This window comes from Salmo trutta, chromosome 17 (assembly GCF_901001165.1).
Source record: "Salmo trutta chromosome 17, fSalTru1.1, whole genome shotgun sequence".
In the NCBI taxonomy this organism is placed as follows: domain Eukaryota; kingdom Metazoa; phylum Chordata; class Actinopteri; order Salmoniformes; family Salmonidae; genus Salmo; species Salmo trutta.
Window position 1 is genome coordinate 28,756,800 of NC_042973.1, and position 27,245 is coordinate 28,784,044.

At 42.9% G+C, this 27,245-nt stretch overlaps 2 protein-coding genes across 8 annotated transcripts in view; one reads left to right on the top strand and one right to left on the bottom strand.

Annotated features, from left to right (window-relative positions):
- The first annotated feature begins 2,965 nt into the window (after positions 1-2,965).
- On the top strand, positions 2,966-18,819 carry LOC115151984 (repulsive guidance molecule A). 2 transcript variants are annotated; one of them, XM_029696387.1, is made up of 4 exons: positions 2,966-3,667; positions 8,370-8,488; positions 13,774-14,285; positions 16,787-18,819. In XM_029696387.1, the coding sequence occupies exons 1-4, from the start codon at positions 3,654-3,656 to the stop codon at positions 17,492-17,494; spliced, it is 1,353 nt and encodes a 450-aa protein (XP_029552247.1). In that variant the 5' UTR covers positions 2,966-3,653; the 3' UTR covers positions 17,495-18,819. The 2 variants fall into 2 exon arrangements, with proteins under 2 accessions (XP_029552247.1, XP_029552248.1); XM_029696388.1 differs by having other exon boundaries at positions 2,966-3,279.
- Positions 18,820-23,422: 4,603 nt separating this feature from the next.
- Positions 23,423-27,245, bottom strand: part of chd2 (chromodomain helicase DNA binding protein 2) — a 38,470-nt gene continuing 34,647 nt past the window's right edge. For all 6 annotated transcript variants that reach the window (XM_029696390.1, XM_029696391.1, XM_029696394.1 and 3 more), the window contains 5 exons: positions 26,931-27,109; positions 26,284-26,383; positions 25,955-26,159; positions 25,565-25,826; positions 23,423-25,424 (listed from right to left, as the gene is read on the bottom strand). In XM_029696390.1, the coding sequence (XP_029552250.1) occupies positions 25,145-25,424; positions 25,565-25,826; positions 25,955-26,159; positions 26,284-26,383; positions 26,931-27,109 (1,026 nt within the window). In that variant the 3' untranslated portion in view covers positions 23,423-25,144. The remainder of the gene's footprint in view (positions 25,425-25,564; positions 25,827-25,954; positions 26,160-26,283; positions 26,384-26,930; positions 27,110-27,245) is intronic.

Below are 27,245 nucleotides of genomic sequence, written 5' to 3' on the forward strand. Positions count from 1 at the left end.
CTCCACGGCCCAGTATATCCTGTGCCTGCCCCACGTACCCGGCCTCCAGTGAGTCTATTCAGCCTGGTACGCCCTGTGCCTGCTCCTCGCACTTGCCCTGAGGTGCGTGTTACCAGTCTGGCGCCACCTGTGCCAGCCCCATGCATCAGGCCTCCAGTTCGCCTGCCCAGTCCGGGGTGTCCTGTTCCTGCTCCCCGCACTCGCCCTGAGGTGCGTGTTACTAGTCTGGCACCAACTGTGCCAGCCCCACGCATCTGGCCTCCAGTGCGCCTCCCTAGTCCGGTGAGACCTGTTCCGGCTCCACGTAAGAAGCCTCCAGTGATGATCCATGGCACGAAGCCTCCAGTGATGATCCATGGCACGAAGCCTCCAGTGATGATCCATGGCCCGGAGCCTGTTGTGATGATCCATGGCACGAAGTCTCCAGTGATAATCCATGGCCCGGCACCTCCTGTGATAAACCATGGCAAGAAGCCTGTAGGGATGATCCATGGCCCGGAGCCTGTAGGGATGATCCATGGCACAAAGCCTCCAGTGGTGATCCATGGCGCGGAGCCTGCACTGATGATCCATGGCATGGAGCCTGCGGTGACGGTCCCCAGTCCGAAACCTCCTGAGACGGCCTTCAGTCCGGAACCTCCTGAGACGGGCCACAGTCCGAACCCTCCAGCGACGTTCCCCAGTCCGGACCCTCCAGCGACGGCCTGCAGCCCAGAGTCTCCGGCGACGGTCTGCAGCCCAGAACCTCTGGCGGCGGCGGTCTGCAGCCCAGAACCTCTGGCGGCGGCGGTCTGCAGCCCAGAACCTCTGGCGGCGGCGGTCTGCAGCCCAGAATCTCCGGCGGCGGCGGTCTGCAGCCCAGAACCTCTGGCGGCGGTCTGCAATACAGAGCCTCAGGCGATGATCTACAGTCTGGTTCCACCGATGACAATCCACGGTCCGGTGGCACAGAAGCAGAGGGATCAGCGGGCGGAGCGGGAGTTATGCCCCGAACCGGAACCGCCTCTGTTGGAGGATCCGCGGGATGAGAAGGTTATGTGTACTGCACCAGAGCCACCATAGACAGTAGTTACCCACCCTACCCTCTCTTTTGTTTTGGGGGGGGGTTTGGGTTGTTTTGTTTAGGTGCGGTCGGAGTCCACACCTTTGGGGGGGTACTGTCACGTCCTGACCATAGAAAGATGTTATTTTCTATGGTAGGGTAGGTCAGGGCATGACAGTTTTTTTTCTATGTTTTCTATTTCTATGTTGTCAGGGTCTAGTTTTGTATTTCTATGTTGGGGTTTTGTTTGGGATGATCTCCAATTAGAGGCAGCTGGTCCTCGTTGTCTCTATTTGGAGATCATACTTAAGTAGGGTTTTTTTCCACCTGTGGTTGTGGGAGATTGTTTTTGAGTAGTGTATGTTTCACCTCTGCATCACGGTTTGTTGTTTTGTTCTTTAGTGTATGTTTATGTATTGCATAGTTTCACAGTGTGAATAAAATGTGGAACGACACACATGCTGCACTTTGGTCCGCTTCTCCTTACGACAACCGTGACAGTGGGTGTAGACCTGACAGACTTGGTATAATGGATTAAATGAAACTATTTAATCCATTATACCAAATAATGAGATTCCTCATGTCAGTATTCAGTGGTGAAAGCAAATTAAAGGAAATCACATGGAGCCACAGGAAGGATTTATTGATCCTTTCTTTTACTCTGTGTAATAATGTGGTTGATTGCATCTGACAATGACAGATGAAATACAATGAGCTTGACATCTTTATATCTTAAAGCAAAAAATACAGTGGGCCTTCTATAGTGGTTCTATCTACTATGTCAGCACAGTAAATCATTCTACAAAACTGCAGAGTCTGTCATACTGATGTCAACTGACTAGTTGTATTAATTGACCACAGGCCTCTTGCTGCAGCGAGGCAGGCACCCGCTCCACCAGCTGTGTTTGAGATGGGGCCAGCATCCGGCACTTCTAAAGCCATTATTTTCACACTTGGGTGGCAGCCTTTCATGTGTGTGCTGTTACATCAATGTTAAATGCTGCTTCTTTTAAAAAAATGTTTTTTACCTTTATTTAACTAGGCAAGTCAGTTAAGAACAAATTCTTATTTTCAATGCCTAGGAACAGTGGGTTAACTGCCTTGATCAGGGGCAGAACGACAGATTTATACCTTGTCAGCTCGGGCATTCGAACGCAACCTTTCGGTGACCAGTCTAACACTCTAACCACTAGGCTACGCTGCCGATGGCTATCAATGGCTCAATGGCTATCAATGATGGGCAGACCTAAGCTGTGACTGCAAATGACTACATTGCTACAGCTGAAGTCGGAAGTTGACATACACCATAGCCAAATACATTTAAACGCAGTTTTTCACAATTCCTGACATTCAAACCTAGTAAAAATTCCCTGTCTTAGGTCAGTTAGGATCATCACTTTATTTTAAGAATGTGAAACGGCAGAATAATAGTAGAGAGAATGATTTATTTCAGCTTTTATTTCTTTCATCACATTCTCAGTGGGTCAGAAGTTTACATACACTAAATTAGTATTTGGTAGCATTGCCTTTAAATTGCTTAACTTGGGTCAAAAGTTTCAGGTAGCCTTCCACAAGCTTCCCACAATAAGTTGGGTGAATTTTGGCCAATTTCTCCTGACAGAGCTGGTGTAACTGAGTCAGGTTTGTAGACCTTCCAATAGTAGGCAATTTTGGCATAAATGTGAAATAGGCCTACTGTCTAATGAATTGTTAGATACTTCTGAATTTCGCTATAACCGCAATAACATCTGCTAAATATGTGTATGTGACTAATACAATTTCATTTGATTTGTAGCCTACTATAACAGTCTTCATTACTATTATTACCATTTGATAACAGTGGTTATTGTTGTTATAGTTGTAATACAAAGTAGTGGGAGGAACGAAATGTGGAGGAGGAGCATGAATCTTAGTTATTGTGGTTAATTAACATTTGTTGCAGCAGTGGATAATAATCATACCCACTCTAAACATTCACCAATTGCCTGAAACGGCGTGAGGTGTCGGGGGACTGAAGTGGGGTACCAGCGGCGTCATGCAGAGACGATCATTGTCTCTCTCACACTTTCTAACTAGCCATTTCACGACAGCGAGGGGAGGAAACGAGCCAGGCCAGAGATATCAGCAGTCCATGTGGAGCAGCAGCGGTGTCCCGAGGGCTCTTACTCTCAACATCAACAAGAACCAACTAAACTGAGTGCAGGAATACAAGCGCAAAGATGAGAACAACTGTTGGAGTTAAATTCCATTCATATTTTATGAGACATGTTCTTTATATCGGGTGACTGTTTAGTCAAAGGAATGAGGCAGACGAATTGCCTCCAAGTGTAGGAGAATCAGTTAATTGACCAGGTTCTCTATCTCAACTACCAGCGAATTATTGTGTGAAAAAAAATACTTTAATCACACTCGTTATCCGATACACCATCGAAGGAAACCATGCATGGAAGGCGGCATTTCCCACCAATTTAAACAATGTTATACTCGCTACATTTGGATTAGCGTGCTGTACAACACCTAGCTACCGGTATTTCGGGTGGAATATCGGAGTGGCTTCTTGCTCGCGCATTTTCGCTTTCCTCGCGTTCGGCAGCTAAACTTGGAGAGCTCCATGCAGTCGCGAAGGTTGGTATTGGTCGTTTCTCAATATAATGACAATTGGGCTATTTTCAGAGAGAAATTGAAGTCTGAAATCTAAACTCGTAATGTCGGTGGAGATTGGTGATATTTCTGTCAATGGGTCATTTTTGTCTAAGGGTTCTTTCCTATTTTTGTCAGTGGACTATAGGAGACAATTTATATTGTAAAGAGTAATGATTATCCATGTGTTGATTACTCTTTTAATAAATTAGACCCTGCTTTGTGTGCTAGGCTATAGACATTTTCTTTATGCTACATTTTTTGGGGCAAAATAGACCAATTGCAAACACAGTACAGGCTACAAAATAGAATTCGCAATGCAAGTTGTCCAACTGTAATAATATGTTTTGAATGTTATTATAAGCATGGCAATGTGTTGACATATGGCATTGCTTTATCAATAATTGTATAACCTCATAGGCCTATGTGTAATTGTAAGTGCATCATTGTGAAAAATATTTATATTTACTCAATATGATGATATTAGGCCTACAATATCATATGCTTCTCCTCTTTCACATTGCTCAAATCAAACACAGGAAAAAAACTGCAATTGGAAGCTTATAAGACAGCTTCCAATTAAGCGCCTATCATATTTGTGTTTTGAACAAATAAAAAACAGAAAGAGAGGCTTCATTATTCGCTGTGATAGAAAGGAAACGGGAAAGTATCAGGATTCAATGTCGATGACTGATTAACAGTTGTAGGCTACTGTAGCCTAATAATTGCGCTAAAGCGCCACAAAGACAAGTTTTATGACATATAAACTTATCCCCGCACTCATAATGCCATGTGCGTTTGCCATGATGAGAGGTTTGATATCTAGAGTTAGTAAAGGTGTCATCTGTTGGAAAGTGTGAAGTAATTTCCCCGGTGTCATACAGTATAGGCTATGGGCCAGATGCATTATTAGTGTATCTCCCCAAAATACAGCCTAATGAAACCAACTGGAACATTGTAGTAGACTAAGTTTATGAATTTCAATCGACATGTAGGCCTTGGTATTGTAAGCGTACGGATAGGCGCTACGTTTATATTCCAAGGTCAGTGATGGCAAAATAAGATCAAAACATCCATTTGTTCCATGGACTGATTAAGTTTGGGGTGAATGTGGTTTTATCTAGCATTACAGGAGGCCTTACATGGGGGCCTTTGATATTGCTATTAGGCCTACAGATGTAGGATCTTAATTTGATCTCCCTGTTGCAGGAGAACATTCCTGCAATGCAGAAAATGTAAAAATGTAGTGTATTTAAGGCTTTTGAAGTTTGTAATTTCCACTTTTAAATTTCATACTAGATTTTTAACTAAGAAAAATGTATCAACCCCTACCAAAAGGTCCATTCATTATAATCCACATAATAATTCACATTTCCTGTTGCTGCAGGAGTATTTTGCTGGTGTAGCAAACTGGCCCAAGTTAAGATCCTACATATGTACAGTGAGATGTCATTAAATGTTCTACAAGTCTAGGCTACATGTCAATTACCACACATTCATAAGCAATGCAAAACACCTCCCAGTCCTTACAGAACATAAGTTAGTTAGTATGTTAAGAAATATAGCCTACTATCACTGTAATACCACTCAAGTGGCCCAACCAAACACTAAAACACATGTAGTTCCAACAAATTGGTTTGATAATTCAGAGTCATATTAATCTATAGCCATTGCCCATGTTCTATCTCTTTCCAGAAAAATAGTTAGTCTGGATGGTGTTTGGTGGTTCTCCAGTAGGCTAATGTCCCCAGGGTTTTTCATCAACCCTAATAGACTAGTATAACCCATAGAGATAGAAGACCCATCTTTGTATCTGTGCCATGATAACGCATGTGACAAAATGTCAATTTTAAAGTAGTACATTTTCTTCTTCTTAATTGGCTGATTTCTCCCAACTCATTGGAATCCCCACCCAGTTGACTCTTTTAAAATGGCGAACACCCTCAATGGCAATGTCCATTTTAAAATTGGTTATATCCATGATGAGTACTCTATCTATCTCAATGGTATAACCTTATTAGCCTACACAGTATGTATGTAAGCCTACATAACCTCTCAGCTGGATATTATTCTAAATATCTTCTCATTGAAGTGTAATTGTGCAGCAATAAGTTCAATGTCTTATTTCATCAGCCACCTTAATTGCCTGATATTTAAGGATAAAAAGAATGGATCAACATGGTCAGAAACATTTTATGCCATACAAAGGACATGACTTGCTTTAGTGACATCTCTACTGGTCTAGTTGAGAGTGTACTAACCAGCATAACATATCATTTGACACAGCTTAAAGAACAAGTTTTGCTTAAGTATCTTTTTTACTTATATCAGGATTTCTCATCCTCTTTTTGATTAGTAAGGCTACTATCTTTTTTGCTGTTTTTTTATCTCCATAATTTTTCACCCATTTTCAATTCTACACAGATTGTCACAAATAGCATCTAATCATCACTTAACTGAATCATTCTGTGTAGATCTCATTGGTTTTTGTACCCTACATGATGGCTTTAAGTTGCCTATGTCACTAATCATTTGACATATTTGACATTGTCAGGTGTCAGTCATCATGGTGTCATAGATAGAGCTTTTGTACTACTATTCAGTGCTTGACTTGAGCAGGAGCTCATTTGAGCTGAGTAGCGGCACCTCAAATGTTCTACTGCTTGAGCTTCTGCACCTCTTATAGCAGGGTTCCCCAACTGAACAGTACTGAACAAAGATATAAATGCAACATGCAAAGTGTTGGTTCCATGTTTCGTGAGCTGAAATAAAAGATCCCAGACATTTTCCATATGCACCAAAAGCGTATTTCTCTAAAATGTTGTGCACAAATTTGTTTACATCCTTGTTAGTGAGCATTTCTCATTTGCCAAAATAATCCATCCACCTGACAGATGTGGCATATCAAGAAGCTGATTAAACAACATGATCATTACACAGGGGCACCTTGTGCTGGGGACAATAAAAGGCTACTCTAAAATGGGCAGTTTTGTCACTCAACACAATGCCACAGATGTCTCAAGTTTTGAGGGAGTGTGCAATTGGCATGCTTACTGCAGGAATGTTGTCAGAGAATTGAATGTTAATTTCTCTACCATAAGTCATCTTCAATGCCATTTTAGAGAATTTGGCAGTACGTCCAACTGGCCTCACAACCACAGACCATGTGTAACAACGCCACCCCAGGACCTCCACATCCAGCTTCTTCACCTGCAGGATCGTCTGAGTGGGGAGGGGCTGCTGAGGAGTTTTTCTGTCTGTAATAAAGCCTTTTTGTGGGGAAAAAGTCATTCTGATTGGCTGGGCCTGACTCCCAAGTAGGTAGGCCTATGCCCTCCCAGGCCCACCCATGGCCTCGCCCCTGCCCAGTTTTGAAATCCATAGATTAGGTCCTAATGAATGTATTTATATTGACTGATTTCCTTATATGAACCGTAACTGTTGCGTTTATATTTTTGTTCAGTGTAGTTAAAAAGGATGGTTAGTACGTTTCATATGAACTATAGGTCAAAGCACACGATAAGTGCGATTCACCACGTTACAGGCTTACCTGCTCCAACATATATTTACGCGACATATACTATTATTTAGGTTAGCATGTGCTGTTAGCAGCAACGCAAAACACTGTTCCCATTAAACAATTGACAAGAGACGCAACGTGACTACAACGAACAAATCTACACATTGAGGTGTAATTTGACACTTAGGAGGGGCCGAAAGCTGGAACAACCGCACCTCATTGGCCCAGTCAGTAGTAGGCAAATGCCTAAACTGCACCTTCTTGGCACTGAGGAAGTTCGATTAAACTGACTCGCGGTGCACCAGTCTATGGCCCGTGACGTGACCGGGTAAAAACGGTGAGGGAGGAGAGCCTGCTCAAATCGAACAGTAATCTGCGCTGCTCCATTATGTTGTCAACAAAGGAGCGCTGCTCCATTATGTTGTCAACAAAAGAGCATTGGTCTTCGTTCAGAAACATACATCTCTTTTCCATAAAATATATGTTCAAATTTTCAAACTAGTCTTCATTTTTTATAAATCAAAAGCAATTACTTTTGCATGTGAAAACATAAAATCGTACTCATTACTCCACGTGAATAACCTAGGTGACTACTTCACATTTGTTTTGAGCCAGTGTAGGCCAGTTGTTTGGCATCTGATTCTGGCAGGTTTTGTCTAGGATACAGCTTTTGTCAAAATGTTGTTTTCATAGCAGGTTTAGAAGAACTTACACGCCAGGTTAGGATAATTAATGTAGCAGTTTAGGATGATTTGGTTAAGGTTAGGAAAGGGGTTAGGGTTAGCTATAATGCACCCCACATTTTTGGGGATAAAAACTGTATCCCATCTAGACATGACGGCACACGCCCAGGAAGCAACAAAACGAACGCAATCCCTTTTCAGCCGGTGCGAAACCGGGCCAGATAAAATCGAATCCCCTCACGCCGTAAATGGAAGATCGATTACCAGCTTTCACTGTTTGCTGAGGAATTCGAGTGCAGTCAATAGGCTTCTAGAAAGAAGGCGAAGTTACTTCGAGAGTTCGAACCAAGTTCTTGTTCGAGGACATGACTGCATTCCATAACTCCAGACCTCATGTAGCCTTCTGATTTGGGTTATTCAACCAGATAGACGATACGAATTGCTCCTAATTCATTTTTTCCACCTTCTCATTTGATTCCACCAGGGAGAGGAGAGAAGTGCGACCCCGTGCTGGATGGATGGTTATGGGGAAAGGAGCAGGAGGACCTTCGGCGCTTGAAGTCGGCAAGATCCTTGTTGTGTTTCTTTGCCTGTTTCCTTCTGGTAAGATAATATTAGAGATACTAATTGAATCATGCGTCTGTAAACAGTGTTAATATGATTTTATGTAGTTATTACAATCCTTGTTTAGTTATACTCTCTTGAGGTCTTGCAAGGTTAGCCCAGTACCACGATGATGGCAAAATCCACACAATGAAAAGGACAAGACACATTGTTACATTGAGGCAATATTCACGGATACAATGTTAAATCGAAACAAGCTTCACATAATGGATTCATAAATACATTGTTACATTTAGCAAAAGCGTTTGCCGTCGTGCCAAAGCAGCACATTTTCTACAAATGTAGCATACACTTGCAAGTTTTGCAGCTTACATAGTACATTTACATTTACGTCATTTAGCAGACGCTCTTATCCAGAGCGACTTACAAATAGTATTAAAAAGACAATATGAGTGTATCAACAAAAATTGAAGACTTACTTAATAAATTGTATGTCAACACTGGTAAAATGCATAAAATATCAGACCTGTGGAATCGACTGTGTCGGTGCAAACAGCCTATTATTTCGCTTTTCTTGTGCTCCATGTTGTGAGTTTGAGGCCTATGCTATTCGTAGTAATTTTTCTGTTAGTTATAGAAATAACGTCTTATTTTAATTTAACCGTTTTACGCAGCTCTAGGGTACTCAAGGGCTACACCCCCGTGCGGTTGTTTGTTTGGGGGGATGGGGGTAGGGTTTACCGATTCTATCCCCTTTACTAAAGTAGCCTACTTTCTTGATTTGACTTATTTTGGCGTCGGTCAAAACAAGTAAAGTTACCCTGAACTGTACATCGAATTTCCCCATGAGCAATTCAAAACCATGCTTAGGTTATTAATTGTTTGACCTGCATGGTTCTAGTAAAAGTAAACATGAAATAAAACTTGATCAAGCACAGCTAATAATGGTCTTACTTTCCTGTTTATGAGATACAAAAATACCATATCTCCATGCCCCATAGAACTCAATTTGCCCATTTTCCAACCTTTATATAAAAAAATTACCTTTATTTAACTAGGTATTTATTTAACAAGTCGGTTAAGAACAAATTCTTATTTACAGTGATGGCCTAGCATTTATCGGTTTCTTTCAAATCACTTAATGACAAAAGCAAGTGTTCGTTTTTGAAGTTTATTATAGTTTATTATTTCATTGCCATTTATCAGAGAGGTGATACATGCCTTTTGTTGCTGAGGCGGGAGTGGTGTGTCATTTGGGGGGGTGGAATCATTGTTGTGGTGTGGTAGAGCCATCAGCATTCAACTAAAAGTGTGAAAGTGTTGGCTGCTCAGTTCTGAGGGAAAGTTTGGTGGAGGAAATGAAGACCTAAACTGAAGGTTGTTTGTTTAATAGGCGACAGCTAGGAGATCTAATTGTATTTGCTGTTAATTATATCTATTATTTCCTATATACCCACCCCTTATTTCATGCCTCCCAAAGCAACTTCAATTTCAGGTCATGTAATTTAAGTACCAGGGAATGCCTGTTGAAAATTGCATTACTCTTTGATTACAGCCTTCTGCGATGGACAGGTGGATATCTTATATCCAGTTTGAACTGTGGAATAGTGAGACCTCTCTTCTGGTCCTGGAGCCCCCTCCCCCCCACCCCCCCATTGCTGATGAAACTCAACCTAATCCCTTTACAGGGCTAATTTATGACTCTGCTGGTCTCTTCTCAATGGCAAATTACATTGTCTTCATTCAGAGCTATAAGACTACCCCCTCCCACATTGGCTCACATAAACTCATACCCCCTCTGGTTCACTTCAACGAGCTGGATTCTCCAAAGGGAAGGTCTTTCCTCACCCCTGGTGGGTTTTTTTTAAAGACTGATTTCTGGTTTTTAACCATGCAACAGGAGGATATAGTATAAATGAAAACACTGGGTAGGATACCAACTGGGGAATTTATGCAGTTAACACTTCTGAGTAGCTTGTTTTGACTAATTCAAATCAAATTGTATTTGTCACATGCGCCGAATACAAGATGTGTAGACCTTACAGCTTACTTACAAGCCCTTAACCAACAATGCAGTTTTAAGAAAAATAAGTGTTAAAGTATTTTCTGAAATAAACAAAGTTATATAAAAAAAAAAAAAATGAATTCAAGAGCAACAATAAAATAACAGTAGCGGGGCTATATACAGGAGGTAACGGTACAGAGTCAATGATGCAACCTGTCAGGATGGTGCAGCTGTAGAACTGTTTGAGGATCTGGGAACCCATTCCAAATCTTTTCAGTCTCCTGAGGGGGTATAGGTGTTGTCATTCCCTCTTACTGACTGTCTTGGTGTGTTTTGACCATGATAGTTCGTTGGTGATGTGGATACCAAGGCTCTTAAAGCTATCAACCTCCTCCACTACAGCCCAGTCAATGAGAATGGGGGTGTGCTCGGCCCTCCTTTTCCTGTAGTCCATGATCATCTCCTTTGTCTTGATCACATTAAGGGAGAGGTGTTATCCTAGCACCACACTGCCAGGTCTCTGACCTCCTCCCTATAGGTTGTCTCATCGTTGATGGTGATCAGGCCGACCTCTGTGTCGTCGGCAAACTTAATGATAGTGTTGGAGTCGTGCTTGGCCACACAGTCGTGGGTGAACATGGAGTACAGAAGGGGACTGAGCACACACCCCTGAGGGTCCCCCGGGTTGAGGATCAGGGTGGCAGATGTGTTGTTACCTATCTTTACCACCTTGGGGTGGCCCGTCAGGAAGTCTAGGATCCAGTTGCAGAGGGAGGTGTTTAGTCCCAGGGTCCTTAGCTTAGTGATGAGCTTTGAGGGCACTATGGTGTTGAACGCTGAGCTGTAGTCAGTGAACAGCATTTTCATGTAGGTGTTCCATTTGTCCAGGTGGGAAAAGGCAGTGTGGTGTGTAATAGAGATTGAGTCATCTGTGGATCTGTTGGGGCGGTATGGAAATTGGAGTGGGTCTATTGTTTCTGGGATAATGGTGCACCTAATGGCTACAGACGTGAGTGCTAAGGGTCCGTAGTCATTTAGGCAGGTTACCTTGGTGTTATTGGGCACAGGGACTATGGTGGTCTGCTTGAAATGTTGGTATTACAGACTCGGTCAGGGACAGGTTGAGAATGTCAGTAATGACATTTGCCAGTTGGTCAGCGCATGCTCGGAGTACAGGTCCTGGTAATCCATCCCTGTGGCCTTGTGAATGTTGACCTGTTTTAAAGGTCTTACTCACATTGGCTACGAAGAGCGTGATCACACAGAGGTCCAGAACAGCTGGTGCTCTCATGCATGCTTCAGCGTCGCTTGCCTCGAAGCGAGCATAGAAGTCATTTAGCTCGTCTGGTAGGCTCGTGTCGCTGGGCAGCTCTCGGCTGTGCTTCCCTTTGTATTCCGTAATAGTTTAAGCCCTGCCACATCCGACGAGCGTTGGCGCTGGTGTAGTACGATTTAATCTTAGTCTTATATTGACACTGCCTGTTTGATGGTTCGTTGGAGGGCATAGCGGGATTTCATATAAGCATCCGGATTAGAGTCCCGCTCCTTGAAAGCGGCAGCTCTACCCTTTAGCTCAGTGCGGATGTTGCCTGTAATCCATGGCTTCTGGTTGGGGTATGTGGGGACTACATCATCGATGTACTTATTGATGAAGCCAGTAACTACTGTGGTGTACTCCTCAATTCCATCAGAAGAATCCTGAACATATTCCAGTCTGTGCTAGCAAAACAGTCCTGTAGCTTAGCATCTGTGTCATCTGACTACGTCCGTATTGAGCGAGTCACTGGTACTTCATGCTTTAGTTTTTGCTTGTAAGCAGGAATCAGGAGAATGGCGTTATGGTCAGATTTGCCAAATGGAGGGCGAGGGAGTGCTTTGTATGCGTCTCTGTGTGGAGTAAAGGTGGTCTATAGTTTTCCTCAGGTTGCACATGTAACATGCTGGTAGAAATTAGGTGAAACGGATTTAAGTTTCCCTGCATTAAAGTCCTCGGCCACTAGGAGCGCTACCTGGATGAGGATTATCTTGTTTGCTTTTGGCCTTAGACTGCACTCAACGAGCTGTATTAGTGTCAGCATCGGTTTGTGGTGGTTAATAGACAGCTACGAAAAATGCTAACTAGTGTGGTCTACAGCTTATCATGAGATACTCTACCTCATGCGAGCAAAACCTTGAGACTTCCTTAATATTAGATTTTGTGCACCAGCTGTTATTTACAAATAGACACAGACCGCCACCCCTTGTCTTACCGGAGGCAGCTGTTCTATCTTGCCGATGCACGGAAAACTCCGCCAGTTGTATGTTATCCATGTCATCGTTCAGCCATGACTCAGATAAACATAAGATATTGCAGTTTTTAATGTCCCGTTGGTAGGTTAGTCTTGATCGGAACTCATCCATTTTTTAATCCAATGATTGCACGTTGGCTAATAGGACTGATGGCAGCGGTGGATTAGCCACTTGCCGTCGAATCCTCACAAGGCACCCTGACCTACGTCCCCGATATTTCTCTCTTCGTGCAAATGACGGGGATTTGTGCCTTGTCTGAAGTAAATCCTTCGCGTCCATCCAGTACGAGGTGAGTAATCACTGTCCTGATATCCAGAAGCTCTTTTCGGTCAATAGAGACGGTGGCAGAAACAAAATAAGTTACAAATAGCGCAAAAAAGGACAGCACAATTGGTTAGGAGCTCGTAAAACGGCAGTCATCTCCTCCGGTGCCATTACAAGAGTGGCCTGAGGTGTATGTTGGAGTTTTTAATAATTTATCCCCAATGTCCCTGTTGAAATAAAGTTTAGTATATTTTTTTACAAGTTAAATTAATACACCTTGTCTTCCACAAAAATATATATTTTGGTGATGCATTAACTTTTGCATGTCCACTGTATCTCTTAAACTGTGAATCTCACTTTGTGTGCTGTATGTTCTTTAAGAATGCGGTTGTGTTCATCGAGTGTTATGAAATCTCAGAGCAGAATTGATTTGAACTTGGCAAATTGCAGCCACTTGGAATCCACATGTGGTGGAATTTTGGGTTTCTTTACACATGAGGTCAGAGTTATTTAATGGAAATAAATGCTCAATTTGTCTTGAGACACTGGGGGATGCTGCAGGGCTTTTTGGAATTATAGAAGTCTAAAGAGAAGGCATTGCCCTTACATAGGTTATTGTTTAAGGTTTCCAAACACACAGATAAGACTGTATAACACTTGCTTTTATTTTATTTCTTTAGTGCATAAAAAAACTGTCCATTGTAAGTATTGGTTTTTCCGTTGTTGTGTGGACTATGGTCCTAATGTTTTCTTCTTCTCTCTACAGTGAGTCTGCAGTGTAAGATCCTCAAGTGTAACTCAGAGTTTTGGGCCTCCACCTCAAGCTCCGGCCCAGAGGAGGAGTTCTGTACTGCGCTGCGGGCGTACAACAACTGTGTACGCCGCACCGCACGCACCTGCAGAGGCGACTTGGCCTACCACTCAGCCCAACATGGCATAGAGGATCTCATGAGCCAGAACAACTGCTCCAAGGAGGGGCCTACAACTCAGCCTCGAGCCCGGACCCCCGCTCCACCACCACAGCTCCAGCCTGACAGCCAGGAGCGCTCCGATGGGCCGGAGCAGTGTCATTACGAACGCAGCCTTCATCGCCAATCCTCGCCACCCAACTACACCCACTGTGGCTTCTTTGGAGACCCGCACCTCCGTACTTTCAGCGACGACTTCCAGACCTGCAAGGTTGAGGGAGCATGGCCCCTTATCCATAACAAATACCTGTCTGTTCAGGTGACCAACACACCTGTCGTGCCTGGCTCCTCTGCTACGGCCACCAGCAAGGTGAGAGGAGCCTCTACATCTCTCTATCATATTCACATGTTGAATCCATGACATATTGACTATATTGTGGGCACAGCACAGTTATCAACGTCAGGCATCCCCAGACACTCTAACTACTGATCAAGTATTCTGTGATTAATTCTTTGCCAAGGACCGAAACCTTGCCAAACTACTCACTTGAAGTAAAATGTCACCAATTCCCTTATCATAGAATTACCAACAGACCTTGCAAAAAACTTCTGATAACACCTGTCTTCTCACTGCTGTGGAGGAGTGTACAAGTGTTCTAAGTAAAGAACTCAGAAATAGCAAAAAATATAGCTTGTTAGCTAGCTATGTCCACTATTACATAATTGAGTTTCCAATATGGGCCCATAAAGGAAAGCTGTGTTAAAATGCCAGGTAGAGGTTTTTAGGAAAGGGAACATTTTGTTGTCTGCCCTGACCAAGGTTGGTACTCCTCTATTCTGCCATTTTCTGCCATTTTCTTACTAAAGAAAGCCCTTTCAGGGAATGGGAAAATATGTTGGCCTGCTTGTTTGAGTCAGTAAACGGACAAATTGTACTGCAGTGATTAATTTGTAGGAGCTCTCAAATCAAGAAATAGTATCGTAAGTAAGACCTTCGTATGTAAGGTTCTGGGCCTCTTTAATGTGGGTAGGAACAGCCGTGTGGACTCTGGTTAATGTTTGGATCAGTTCCATCGCAGACCAAGAGGCAATACACAGACCAATTGTTGATCTTGATAAGGTTTACAAATGATATGCCAGTATTAAAACAGCAGTATAAACATCAAACGTTACCAGGTGGCTCCTGCCCTCTCGCTTTTTTTTGTTTTGTTAACAGCCAAGACTAATGTTAGGCCCACTGTATGTGTAGCAGTCCATACCCTAGCATTGTGTGTATGTGAATTAGAAACTGTTGTTTTAACTAAGTGCTCAAGCCATGCAGGAAACTGCCGACATTTTCTCCACATTAGTTGGCCCTCATACCTCATCAATTATCATTGTTTTGCTTCTATGGTACATTGGACGGCCTGGAGGGTTTACCCTGAAATGGCTTTCACTAACTTAAGGGGAAAACAAAGAACCCTGAGCATTTGTAGTCTGTGAATTCACTTAATATTCGGTCCACATTTGGTGACATTTTGGCAATCGTGATTGTGTGACCAAAAGGCCTCTGTGCGCTGTATACTGACATCAGGGTTTACACTGAAACTTTGTCCTCGATCACATAAAGAGAGAGACCAATTTTCCATCATCAGACCTAATGATGCACTTTCAGCATTCAGGCTTTTTTTCTGTGCACTTAAGGTAATTATATTTGTACACAGCTGTACTTGGAAACAAATTAGACAGCTTTTTAAGTTATTCAGTCTGGACAAAGGGAAAGCCATGCTACAGCCTATACAAACAATACTTCCCTGGGTATAGATGGACCATGGCATTGCTGGAGCTCTGCTTAACATTGGCTCCTGCTGCAGTGTATGGGAACTGTCGGTTGTATACTCTACCAGTGTGACATGCTAGCTGTTCCCTTAGACTTCCAGTCATTGAGCCAACGACTATCCATTTAAAAGCTCTTCTCAGCAGAAATATATAAATTACATATTATTTTAGAGGTGGCGACAATTTAGCAGCGATGGGCCACCGCTGCCAAATGAATATAGGGGAAACACTGACTACCTTCATTAAGGGGACGGTTAATGAAGCAATTTGTTTCTTTATGCACAGGGTTTTTGTAGAGGTTTTTGCTTGTTCTTAGATAAAGTTGTCCTTTGAAAACAGAGGAGATTGAGGGGTGTGCTGGGTGGCAGATGACTTCATTGGGTAGGGCATTTTGGTGCTCCTCTGCCCCCTCCACTCTGAGATCAGAGCCTCTCGGCTGCCTGCCTCTCGGCTGTACCGAGGTCACTTCTGTGACAACGGCTCACTGGCGTCCTAATGAAACCATGCAAGCGGAGAAGTGACCAACCTTAGTTAATTAGCCGCAGAGCATGCTCTCCCCTACTGGCCCAGTGCCCCTCCCCAGAGCACAGTTCTGGGGTTCACAGTCACGTTTTTCACCACTATGAATGGCTCGTCTTTGTGTCTGCACACTAAGGCCCGATTTAACATGGCCTATACCCATGTTTTCTGAGGCCGTTTACTTTGGCCTCCCCTATGTTGAGGCAGAGCTGAAATGTGACACTGGGGTGGTGGTGTAGATGGGTCTGCATTACACAAACTACTGGTGTTCTTAATGCCAAAGCACAAAGATACCCCTCAGTCATTTGTGTAGCCCTACCACTAACTCTTGTCCTCATAAACATGACAATAGAGAGCCTCCATACAGTTTATAAATTCAACTGGTGTTCAATGATTTCATTCATTTGATGTCTATATGTACCGTTTCTATTTTCAGCCTCAAAAGGCTCCACCATTACCTGAAACCTATTGACTGAGTTAACTATTGTTGTGCTGACTGCTATTTCTAATCTCCTCCCCTCTCTCTTGCTACAGTTGACAATCATCTTCAAGAACTTCCAGGAGTGTGTGGACCAGAAGATGTATCACGCAGAGACAGACGAGCTGCCTGCAGCGTTCGCCGATGGCTCCAAGAACGGCGGAGACCGCCACGGGGCCAACACGCTACGCATCGTGGAGAAGGTGCCTGGGCAGCAGGTGGAGATCCACGCACGCTACATCGGAACAACCATTGTGGTCCGGCAGGTGGGGCGATACCTGACCTTTGCTGTGCGGATGCCAGAAGAAGTAGTGAACTCTGTAGAAGATCGAGACAACCAGGACCTGTACCTCTGCCTGCACGGCTGCCCCGCCAACCAACGCATCGACTTCAGGACATTCAGGGCCCGTGCAGTGGAGGGCCACGGCCTGAGCAGGACTGGCAGCCCGCCCCATGGGTTTACCTACAAGGCTGCCATGGCTAAGTGTAAAGAGCACCTCCCAGTGGAGGACCTCTACTTCCAGTCCTGTGTGTTCGACCTGCTTTCCTCTGGGGACGTCAACTTCACCATGGCTGCTTACTATGCCTTTGAGGACGTGAAAATGCTCCACTCCAACAAGGACAAATACCACATTTATGAAAAGGATGCATTTGGGAGTAATGCGGCGCCAAGGAGATCAGATGTGTTCTCGCTAGTCCTCCTCAACTTTCTGGCTGTGTTGTTCATCTATAGTCCCCTGCCAACATCATCCTCATTATGCTAGCTGTCAGTGGGTGTGAAACAGTGCTCTCACCGTGTCATACTTCACCACCACTGCTCTGTCCTCAGTGGGTGGTGGCCAGTGGAGTCAGTGAGCCTTTCCATGCCTCTGAGGGGACAGCAGCCCATGTGCAATCAAACTCATCCCAGCCATGGTTTCATCGTTTTGTTGTTGTCGTCATATGTTGACTTCCATCTGGTGGTGAGGTGAGCTCTATGTGCTCCCACCTATCATTACATTCATTCTGCTGGTTTAAGGACTGGTCCTTTGAAGGGGAGTGGTGGTGAGTGAGGAGAGCCCAGGAGCCCCAGTACTTTGGATATCAAGCTGGGATTAAATCCCACATTCCCACTGGGACTGCATGCGCCTATGGGGAGCGAGATGAGATTATCTCTTGCAGAAAGAAGAGTTTGCTGATCTCCTCACTGGTTCCAAGCCAGTGGAGCACTCTGTGGCTCATGGGTCTGGGCTAGAGGACATGACAGGGGCTTTTGTTAACCTCTGGCCAGAAGTAGCTCCCTGTTTGATCATCTTCCAGCTTTGGAAAAGCTGTAGCTTTTTGGAGGAAGCTCTCAGCCAAAAGGATGTCAGTGCAGCGAGTCTAGTTGTCTGCTGTGGAGATTAATAGGTCATAACGCCAGGTCTTTTGTAACATTGTGTTTGTTTGTCTGTGTCTGTTCTGTGTGTGTGCGTGCGTGCGTACCTCTGTGGTTAATTGTGTGCTCCAGAAACGGTTGTGTGTGTGAGTGAGAGTGTGTTACTCAAAAGTGCAAGAAATCTTTCCTTGGGAGAAATATTTCCTAATGTTGTAATATTGCACCCCAGGTTCCAATATAGAACCGTCATGGTGGCCTAGAGTCAGTTGAAACTGCCTCTGCCTGCCAAGTGGTTACTTCTAAGTGAACTGGCAGACAGTAAAAAAATATTTTCACAACTTTTTACCTGTCAATCAGTGTCAAGGAGACTTAGTTCAAATATTGCCGTTTTAAAGTGTTAAGTATGATAAATGTATTTTTTGTATCAGGTCTAATTAGGAATGGAGATGTTCATAAGGAAAAAGCTCTGAACAAACTTTACCAAGGGCACACAATGCAGGAACGCAGATCACGTTTACACAGTATCTCTCTTCATTCACCTATCAACCAACCAACTTTCATGTACAATGTATCATGGCCAAGAAATGTATCATTTGTGACTGATTTCTTTTGTCTAAGCAGTCAACAGTTCCCCGCAGATATAGGTATATTGGTAATGTGATGGGTTTGAGAAAGGTAAAGTCACACTAGGTTAAAATAAAATGTTTTCTCACCCGTGGTGTTTCCACCAAATGGACTTGTTGCGGATACAAATCAGTGTGATGACATAGTGCACACAAAATGTACTTTAAGTTCAATGTGTTTCCATCGTATTTTCAACTCTACCGATAGTTTTGTCACAAATTGTAGAAAATGTGCCTACTCTGGTCTTGGCACATGCGCTCTAGCCAACAGCTGGCAGATACAGTGCAGGTAAACTAGTCTACATTATGAGATTATTATGGATAAGAGCAAGAATAATGACACTCAATCATGTCACCAGAATAAGACCCTCAACATTTATTGGAAAGGAGCATCAAGCTCATCACTGTGCACTTTCACCACCCTGTGCAGTTCATTATTTATTTCATCTGTAGTCTAATAAACGGCATTGTTTCCCTAGTCGGAGGACACACCATATCATCACGTGACTCCAAGTTCTTCGATATGATGGTTATTCTATTAATATTTGCGCATAAAGGGGTTTCCACTGCCATTTCTCGCATAATTAATTTTACCAACACAAAAAGATCCCACCATGTTGAATGAACAAATTATTTCTCGGCATTTATAACATTTCCCAAAACCTCCTGTTTCTAACACCGCTGTCATGATTTGTTTTATACGGAATGATTTTAGTCACATGGAAACGTGGTTACTGACCACTGTAGAGAGCAGGCCCTGTATGTAAAAGAGGGTGTTGACATGGCGCCGCTATAGGGAACATACGACTTGCATCTGTCTGTAGACCTGTTAATTTATGGCTTTAATCTTTGCCAAAGAACAAGCCCTGGTGCCAACAATTTTCCCAACAGCTGAATTTTCACCTCTCTCTCCATTTGCAATAGAGTTTCCATTTGGATTGTGTAGAACGCTGGTGCTACTACTACTCGAACTTAGTGGATGGACTTATTCAGCGCAGCATGGTAAATAAGCTGTCAGTTTCTGGTTTTGAATTTGATCTTCTGTCATATGTGACATGCATGTAGCTACAGCAGTGGAGGCTGGTGGGATGAGCTATAGGAGGACTTGCTCATTGTAACGGCTGGAATGGAATCGATGGAAATTTGTCAAACGCATGGTTTCCATATGTTGTGTTTAATTCCTTTCCATTTATTCCATTCAGTGGTGTAAATTACTTAAGTAGTACTTTAAAGTGTTTTACTTAAGTAGTTTTTGGGGTATCTGTATTTTACTATTTATATTTTTGACAACTTTTACTTCACTACATTCCTGTAGAAAATTCTGTACTTTTTACTCCATACATTTTCCCTGACACCCAAAAGTACTCATTACATTTTGAATGCTTAGCAGGACAGAATGGTCAAATTCGCACACTTATCAAGAGAACATCCCTGGTCATCCCTATTGCCTCTGATCTGGCGGACTCACTAAACACAAATGCTTTGTTTGTAGATGTTGGAGTGTGACCCTGGCTATCCGTCTGGTTGGCTTCATATAAGGAATTTTAAATGATTCATACTTTTGATACTTAAGTATATTAAACACATTCTTTTAGACTTTTCCTCAAGTAGTATTTTACTGGGTGACTTTTACTTGAGTCATTTTCAATTAAGTTATCTTTACTTTTATTCAAGTATGATATTTGAGTACTTTTTGCACCACTGATTCCATTCCAGCCGTTACAATGAGCCTGTGCTCCTCCCACCAACCTCCACTGATCTACAGTACCATTTTGATGTGTTGTAGTTTCCCCATTGCATTGTCTGTGTAATCATTTCATTCACTAGTAAGCCTAAGGGCTCGTTTAAATTCGTACAGTGGAACTTCAGCGCTATAGAAAGGTAATTTCTGATTGAGCCGACACATGCAGCGTTTACCGTGAATGCAGTCTCCGCGAGCCAGGAACCTTGCCTTTAAATGTCAATCATGCTATGGTGATAATACTTCAAAGGCATGTTATATGAAGAAAACATTGAACCTTTCATTCTGGTTGAAATCTTGATTTGCATTATTTGTTGTATATCCAAGTAAGGATAAAACCTTGTCAGATGATTTGCTTCGGGGTTTTTTTCTATTTCATCTCGGTTGAATATTTTGGGGTTTTACCTTCCTAGTCCCTTAGCACTCATCTATTAAACAACTTAACAAGGTAATATCCTTACACTGAAGTATTTGGCCAAACTACTGCTATGGGAGCATGTGCAGTTTGTTCTTAGTCTGGCCTAAAAAGATGATCAAAGAAACAAAAATGATTGTAACACTGAATCTTGTGTTTATAGATGTAATTTGTATTGTGAGTTTGATATATGTTCCACATGTGTGATTGTATATGTTTGTGTTGTTGAATTGCTAAAATATTGTATTATCTGTTGTGTTGAATTTATCACTACAGTTTTGTAGATGAGAAGGTTTGGTGAATGTGACCTTTTTATTTAAAAAGGATTTAGTGAAAACGTGAACATTACAAAGCTGTTGGGTTGTCAGGGCCTAGTTTTCAGCTATCATTTAATGGCAGGAATCTAACTGGTTACTGTAGTTTCAGAGCATTCCTTTACCTGCTCAGGAGCAGACAAGTTAACCTTGATTCCATCCACCTAGATATCTACAAAGGGAATACAAGAAAGTTTGTTTGGTGTTCATGTCTTTTCATTTTAAAGCACTTTATGTTTTTTCACTTGGCTCTTACTTGGTTTGAACTTGATTGTGAATAGAGGTTGTCAGACTTGTAACGGTAGAAAAATATGGAATAAAAAAAACGTCCGATTGGGAGAAGCCAGAAAGATCAAACTGTATGTAGGACAAAAGCGGTGCCACACAAACTGTTTATGCTGTAAATTATTTATTAAATAAAAGAGACAGCACCCAAAGTTAACCTTCTTGTTTCATAGTGATAATGAAAAGCATTTTTTTTAAATTCTTGATTCCCAGTGGTGTTGCATTCAGTGCCTTGATTTGCTTAGTTACACTGCCCCCTGGTGTAAGCGTTTTAATGGTATGAATACATTTGAACTGCTCCAGGGGAGTCCTGACATATCATACAAAACAAGCATCTCGAAGGCTTGCTGAGCCATAGTAATCCAGGTGATCACCATGGATGTTAATATTAGTGTATTCAGACGCCTTCACTTTTTCCACTTTGTTACAGCCTTATTCTAAAATGTATTAAATAAAACATTTCCTCAATCTACACACAATACCCTATAATGTCAAAGCGAACAGGTTTAGACATTTGCAAATGTATTAACAGAAACCTTATCTAAATAAGTATTCAGACCTTTGCTATGAAACTTAATTGAGCTCAGGTGCATCCTGTTTCCACCTGTGGTAAATTCAATTGATTGGACATGATTTGGAAAGGCACAACTGTCTATATATAAGGTTTCATAGTTGACAGTGCATGTCAGAGCAAAAACCAAGCCATGATGTTGAAGGAATTGTCCGTAGAGCTCCGAGACAGGATTGTGTCGAGGCACAGATCTGGGAAGGGTAACAAAACATTTCTACAGCATTGAAGATTCCCAAGAACACTGGCCTCCATCATTCTTAAATGGAAGTTTGAAACCACCAAGACTTCCTAGAGCCTGCCGGCCGGACAAACTAAGCAATCGGGGGAGAAGGGCCTTGGTCAGGGAGGTGACCAACAACCTGATGGTCACGCTGACAGAGCTCCAATTCCTCTGTGGAGATGGGAGACCCTTCCAGAATGACAACCATCTCAGCAGAAGTCCACCAAGTCAGGCCTTTATGGTAGAGTGGCCAGACAGAAGCCACTCCTCAGTAAAAGGCAGGACAGCCTGCTTGGCACCTAAAGGACTCTGACCATGAGAAAGTAGATTCTGGTCTGATGAAACCAAGATTGAACTAGTTGGCCTGAATGCCAAGCATCAGGTCTTGAGGAAACCAGGCACCACCTGGCCAATACCATCCCTATGGTAAAGCATGGTGGTGGTAGTATCATGCTGTGGGGATGTTTTTCAGCTGTAGGGACTGGGAGACTAGTCAGGATCGAGGGAAAGATGAACAGAGAAAAGTACAGAGATCCTTGATGAAAACCTGCTCCGGAGCGATCAGGACCTAAAACTTGGGCAAAGGTTCACCTTCCAACAGGACAACGACCCTAAGTACACAGCCAAGACGATGCAGGAGTGGCTTCAGGACAATTCTCAATGTACTTGAGTGGCCCAGACTTGAACTCGATCAAACATCTCTGGAGAGATGCTCCCCATCCAACCTGACAGAGCTTGAGAGGATCTGCAGAGAAGAATGGGGAAAAATTCCCCAAATACAGTTGTGCCAAGCTTGTGTCATACCCAAGAAGACTCGAGGCTGCTAAATGTGCTTCAACAAAATACTGAGTAAAGGGTCTGAATACTTAGCAAATGTATAACATTTTTACAAAAATGACATTTACATAAAATTTCTAAAAACCAGTTTTTGCTTTATTATGGGGTATTGTGTGTCGATTGACGGAAAAAACGATTTCATCCATTTTAGAATAAGGCTGTAACCTAACAAAATGTGAAGGGGTCTGAATGCACTGTAAATGTTGTGGGAAGGGTCAAGATTCCCAATGACATTAATAGCATTCGCAAAGCAATTAACTATCATAATCAGACTGATTGTTGGTCTTATACTTTATATTTTACTAGATGAATAAACAAGTGACGATGCGTTTCATAATGTAGGAAAGTTTAATACATATGTCTATTAACATTTTTACAGTACATTTCATGTGAAGAGTGGCTTTCACAAATATAAATTATTTCGGCTTGTTTTCAAGAGGACAGGTCCAGGGACTGTAGCGTGGAGAAAAGGAAGGAAGGCGGTGTTGGTTGGCTATTTCTTGTAACAGATCTACCCACAGAGGACATAATACACAGATTCACCTGTGTAATGCTGTTTATCCTTTTCCCAATAACTTGTGGGAAGTTACAGAAGAACATGAAACTAAACAATTTGTTCCCACCTCCAGTCTTCACTTAACAAGCATCCATTGAGAACAGTCTCAAAACATGACTGTTTAATACTGCATCATTGCTGTAGTAGAGTACAGAAATGTACATGAACCCATATACAGTATGAAAATATACACAAAAATAAGGCACAAATGGAGAAGCACACCAAAACACCAGAAATCATAAGAACCAGAGCAGGGCCAGTCTCTGGTTTGGCACTGAACCAGATTGACCAATAACAGCTCGTCATCAACCACATCCGTAAACACTCAAATGTCCCTTTGAAAATTTACCAGAAGTTAGTTACATTGCTGTCGCTGGGAATCAAACAATCTTTTAACTTTAGAGAAAGAGAAAATGATTTCCAGTCCTCTCAAACATCGTTCAATACTTTTATGGGTGGAATAAAGCGGTAGAGTGCAATATTTCTAGTGCAATGTAAGATGCAAAAGTACCATTCATACATAAGACACAGAAATATGGTTGAAATGGCTTCATTCTTTGCACATCTACAAATAAATGTTATTAGGGATAGCTTAAACATAGTCATAGTGTTCTTCTGAACCTTTGCACAAGGAATTACCTTACACTGCTTAGAAAGTTGTCCTTTCATTAGGTCCTCAACTTATCAGCGAGTAAGTGGTTTTTATCAACTTAAAGAAACTTGCAATGATGAATGTCTTTACAGAAGAATGATTATCAACAGTAATGAGAAATGCTCATTAAAACCTTTTAAATAGTCATTCTGAGGACTAGGTACTGGCAAGCTGACTAACTTACTATTCTCCACTTCAATTTAGACAAAGATGCACTCCCATTTGGATTTGGGGAAGAAGGTGCATCTCTTTATGAAATGATAGTTGCACAACCATCTCAACATTAAGATTCATAAACATTTGAAGGTGAGGGTGACATGATAAATATTACATTTTTACAGAAACATTTCCTATGGACATCATAATGGCATAAAGCTAAACACAAAAAAGAAAATCAAAGTCATGGTTCCTTTGGGAATAATCCCATACCTCTAACAGTCAAAAAGGCCAAATACTGTAGGCACTTTTATGTTCCAAGATCAGTCAACGTCAACCTTTTAGGCATTGTAAGCTTTCCCCAGATAATAGTCCATGGGACTAGTGATCCACAGGCATTTTACAGACTCATCACTAACACTGACTGATCACCTGTCATTTCATCTAAAAAAACATCTGTAATAGATTTCAACATGGGCACAGACAGTTCACTACCACAGTCACACCTGGAGGAGGGGTTTGGAGTTTGGTGTTTGCTGGTAAACAGAGTATTTGCGACTGAGGGTGTCAGGCCAAGCAAACCAGTGAGTCTAGCCAGCCCAGACATGTCCTTCAGCAGCATGTGGAGTTCACACTGTGTTCATCACCTGAACAAAATACACTCACATTGTCCTTCAGCGGCAGTCCTCATGTCTTCCTGTTGTTCCAGTTGAAATCAGCCCCAGCTGCTTTCTGTTCTGCGTTTGGCGAGCGCGAGTCCTGGGGGGACTTCTGCGCCTGTGGGGAGCGTGGGTCCAGCAGGGGGGGGGGTTTGTTGTCTGGATAGGGCCGGGTGAAGTGTTCTGGCCCTGCTGGCCCCCTATGCTCTGGCATCCTCACCCTGAAGTCCTGGGGATGGCCTCCACTTCCCCTGAAGTCTTGGGGAGGACGGAAGTCATCGCCGCGTCTCCGCTTTGAGTCTGGATGTCTGGAGTGAGAGGGATGATGTCTTTCAGAGCTTACTACTACAGAGCTACAAGCTATCACAACACATATGGTTTTAGCATTACATTCCAATACTGACAAATACAAATCTCTACATTGTGTTTGAAAAGGCCTAATTCTCACCTGTCGTAATAGGCATGACGGTCCCGGTGTTCTCGGTCGCTGTCATACTGGTCATACGGCCTCTTCCGAGGGGAGCTGCTGCTGCCGCCACTACGGTAACTACTAGAGCTGCTGCGGTAGGAGTCTTCACGCGGACGACGGTCGCCATAGTGATGGTCCTTATACCGATGGCCGTCATATGGATGATGTCGCTCGCTTTGCCAGGGCTGGTTGCTATTTCCAGGGTAGTTGTATTTACGATCTCTCTGCCAATCTCCTCGATCTTTTATAATGAGATAACATAGTGGCCCATGAGGTGTCGTGCTCATATAAAAAATTTGATAGAAATCCACACAATTGCTGCCAAGTGGTAGAATTGTGCATACTTCATACAAAATAAACAACTCTTACCATCATTTCCAAAGTGTCGCTTGTTGGACTGGTTGTAGCCTTCTCTGTGAGGACCATGGGGGGACGTTGGAGAGGGGTGGGGCATGCCTGGATGAGACTTGGACGATGGCTGGGTGCCGGTGGAGTCTCGACTGGAACCAGACGCCTCTGCTCGGAAAGACTTCTTCCTGCCTGACGGGTCATCCCCCTTTTTTCTATGCTCCTTCTGAAAATTAGCAAAGGGCAATGGAAGGGTTAAGCATAGGACCAAGCAAAAATAAAGTTTGTCTGATTTTACTTGTTACAGAAACCTGTGAGTTTTCATACTAGGAGAAAAGAGACCAGCTCACCTCCTCCTCCCGAGACCGCTTCTTCTGAGCCATCTTGTACAGCTTGTGAAGCTTCCTCGCTCCAAATTCTGTGAACTTAGACACAAAAATCCAGAGGTTCCTGCCAAACAAAGAGACATCTTGGTAAGTCATGTTAAGTCACAGACAAGAGAGTTGCCCTTAATATGGAGAACTATTTTAATGAAACTCAATGGCATCAGAATTAAAAACATAGATTGACCTAAATGACCAAGGAGTTGGTTTCATAATCAAACCTTCAGTGCGCATACACTGAGTGTACAAAACATTAGGAACACCTGCTCTTTCCATGGCGGACTGACTCGGTGAATCCAGGTGAAAGCTATGATCCCTTATTGAGGTCACCTGTTAAATCCACTTCAAATCAGTGTAGATGAAAGGGAGGAGAAAGGTAAAAAAAACGCTCAACTGTTTCCCGTGTGTATCAAGAATGGTCCACCACCCAAACGACATCAAGCCAACTTGACACAACTGTGGGAAGCATTGAAGTCAACATGGGCAAGCATCCCTGTGGAACGCTTTCAACACCTTGTAGAGTCCATACAAAAAAGTATGAAACTCAATATTAGGAAGATGTTCCTAATGTTTTGTACACTCAGTTTATAACTTATGGTTGGCTGAGGGCTTACCGACGCCATGTTTTGACATGCTCTGGGTCACTGTAGGCTTTAAGGCACTCAGTGATGCGGTCTCCTATCTTCAGCAGGCAGGTGCGTGTGTGTTGGAGCTGCTCCTGAACAGACAGGCCCTCGTCAGGCTTATCCAGCTGTTTTAGGGCCTTCTTCACCGGCCTCATGCGCTCCTTACACTGGACAGACACACAGACACAGTTGACTCCGCTAAGTACAAGAGAGCTCCAAGCCAAAGATGATCCATGTTTCAATTATCCTCAGCTGTAACAGAACATCCATTATGTTTGACATATTAAATGGCTTATTAACACC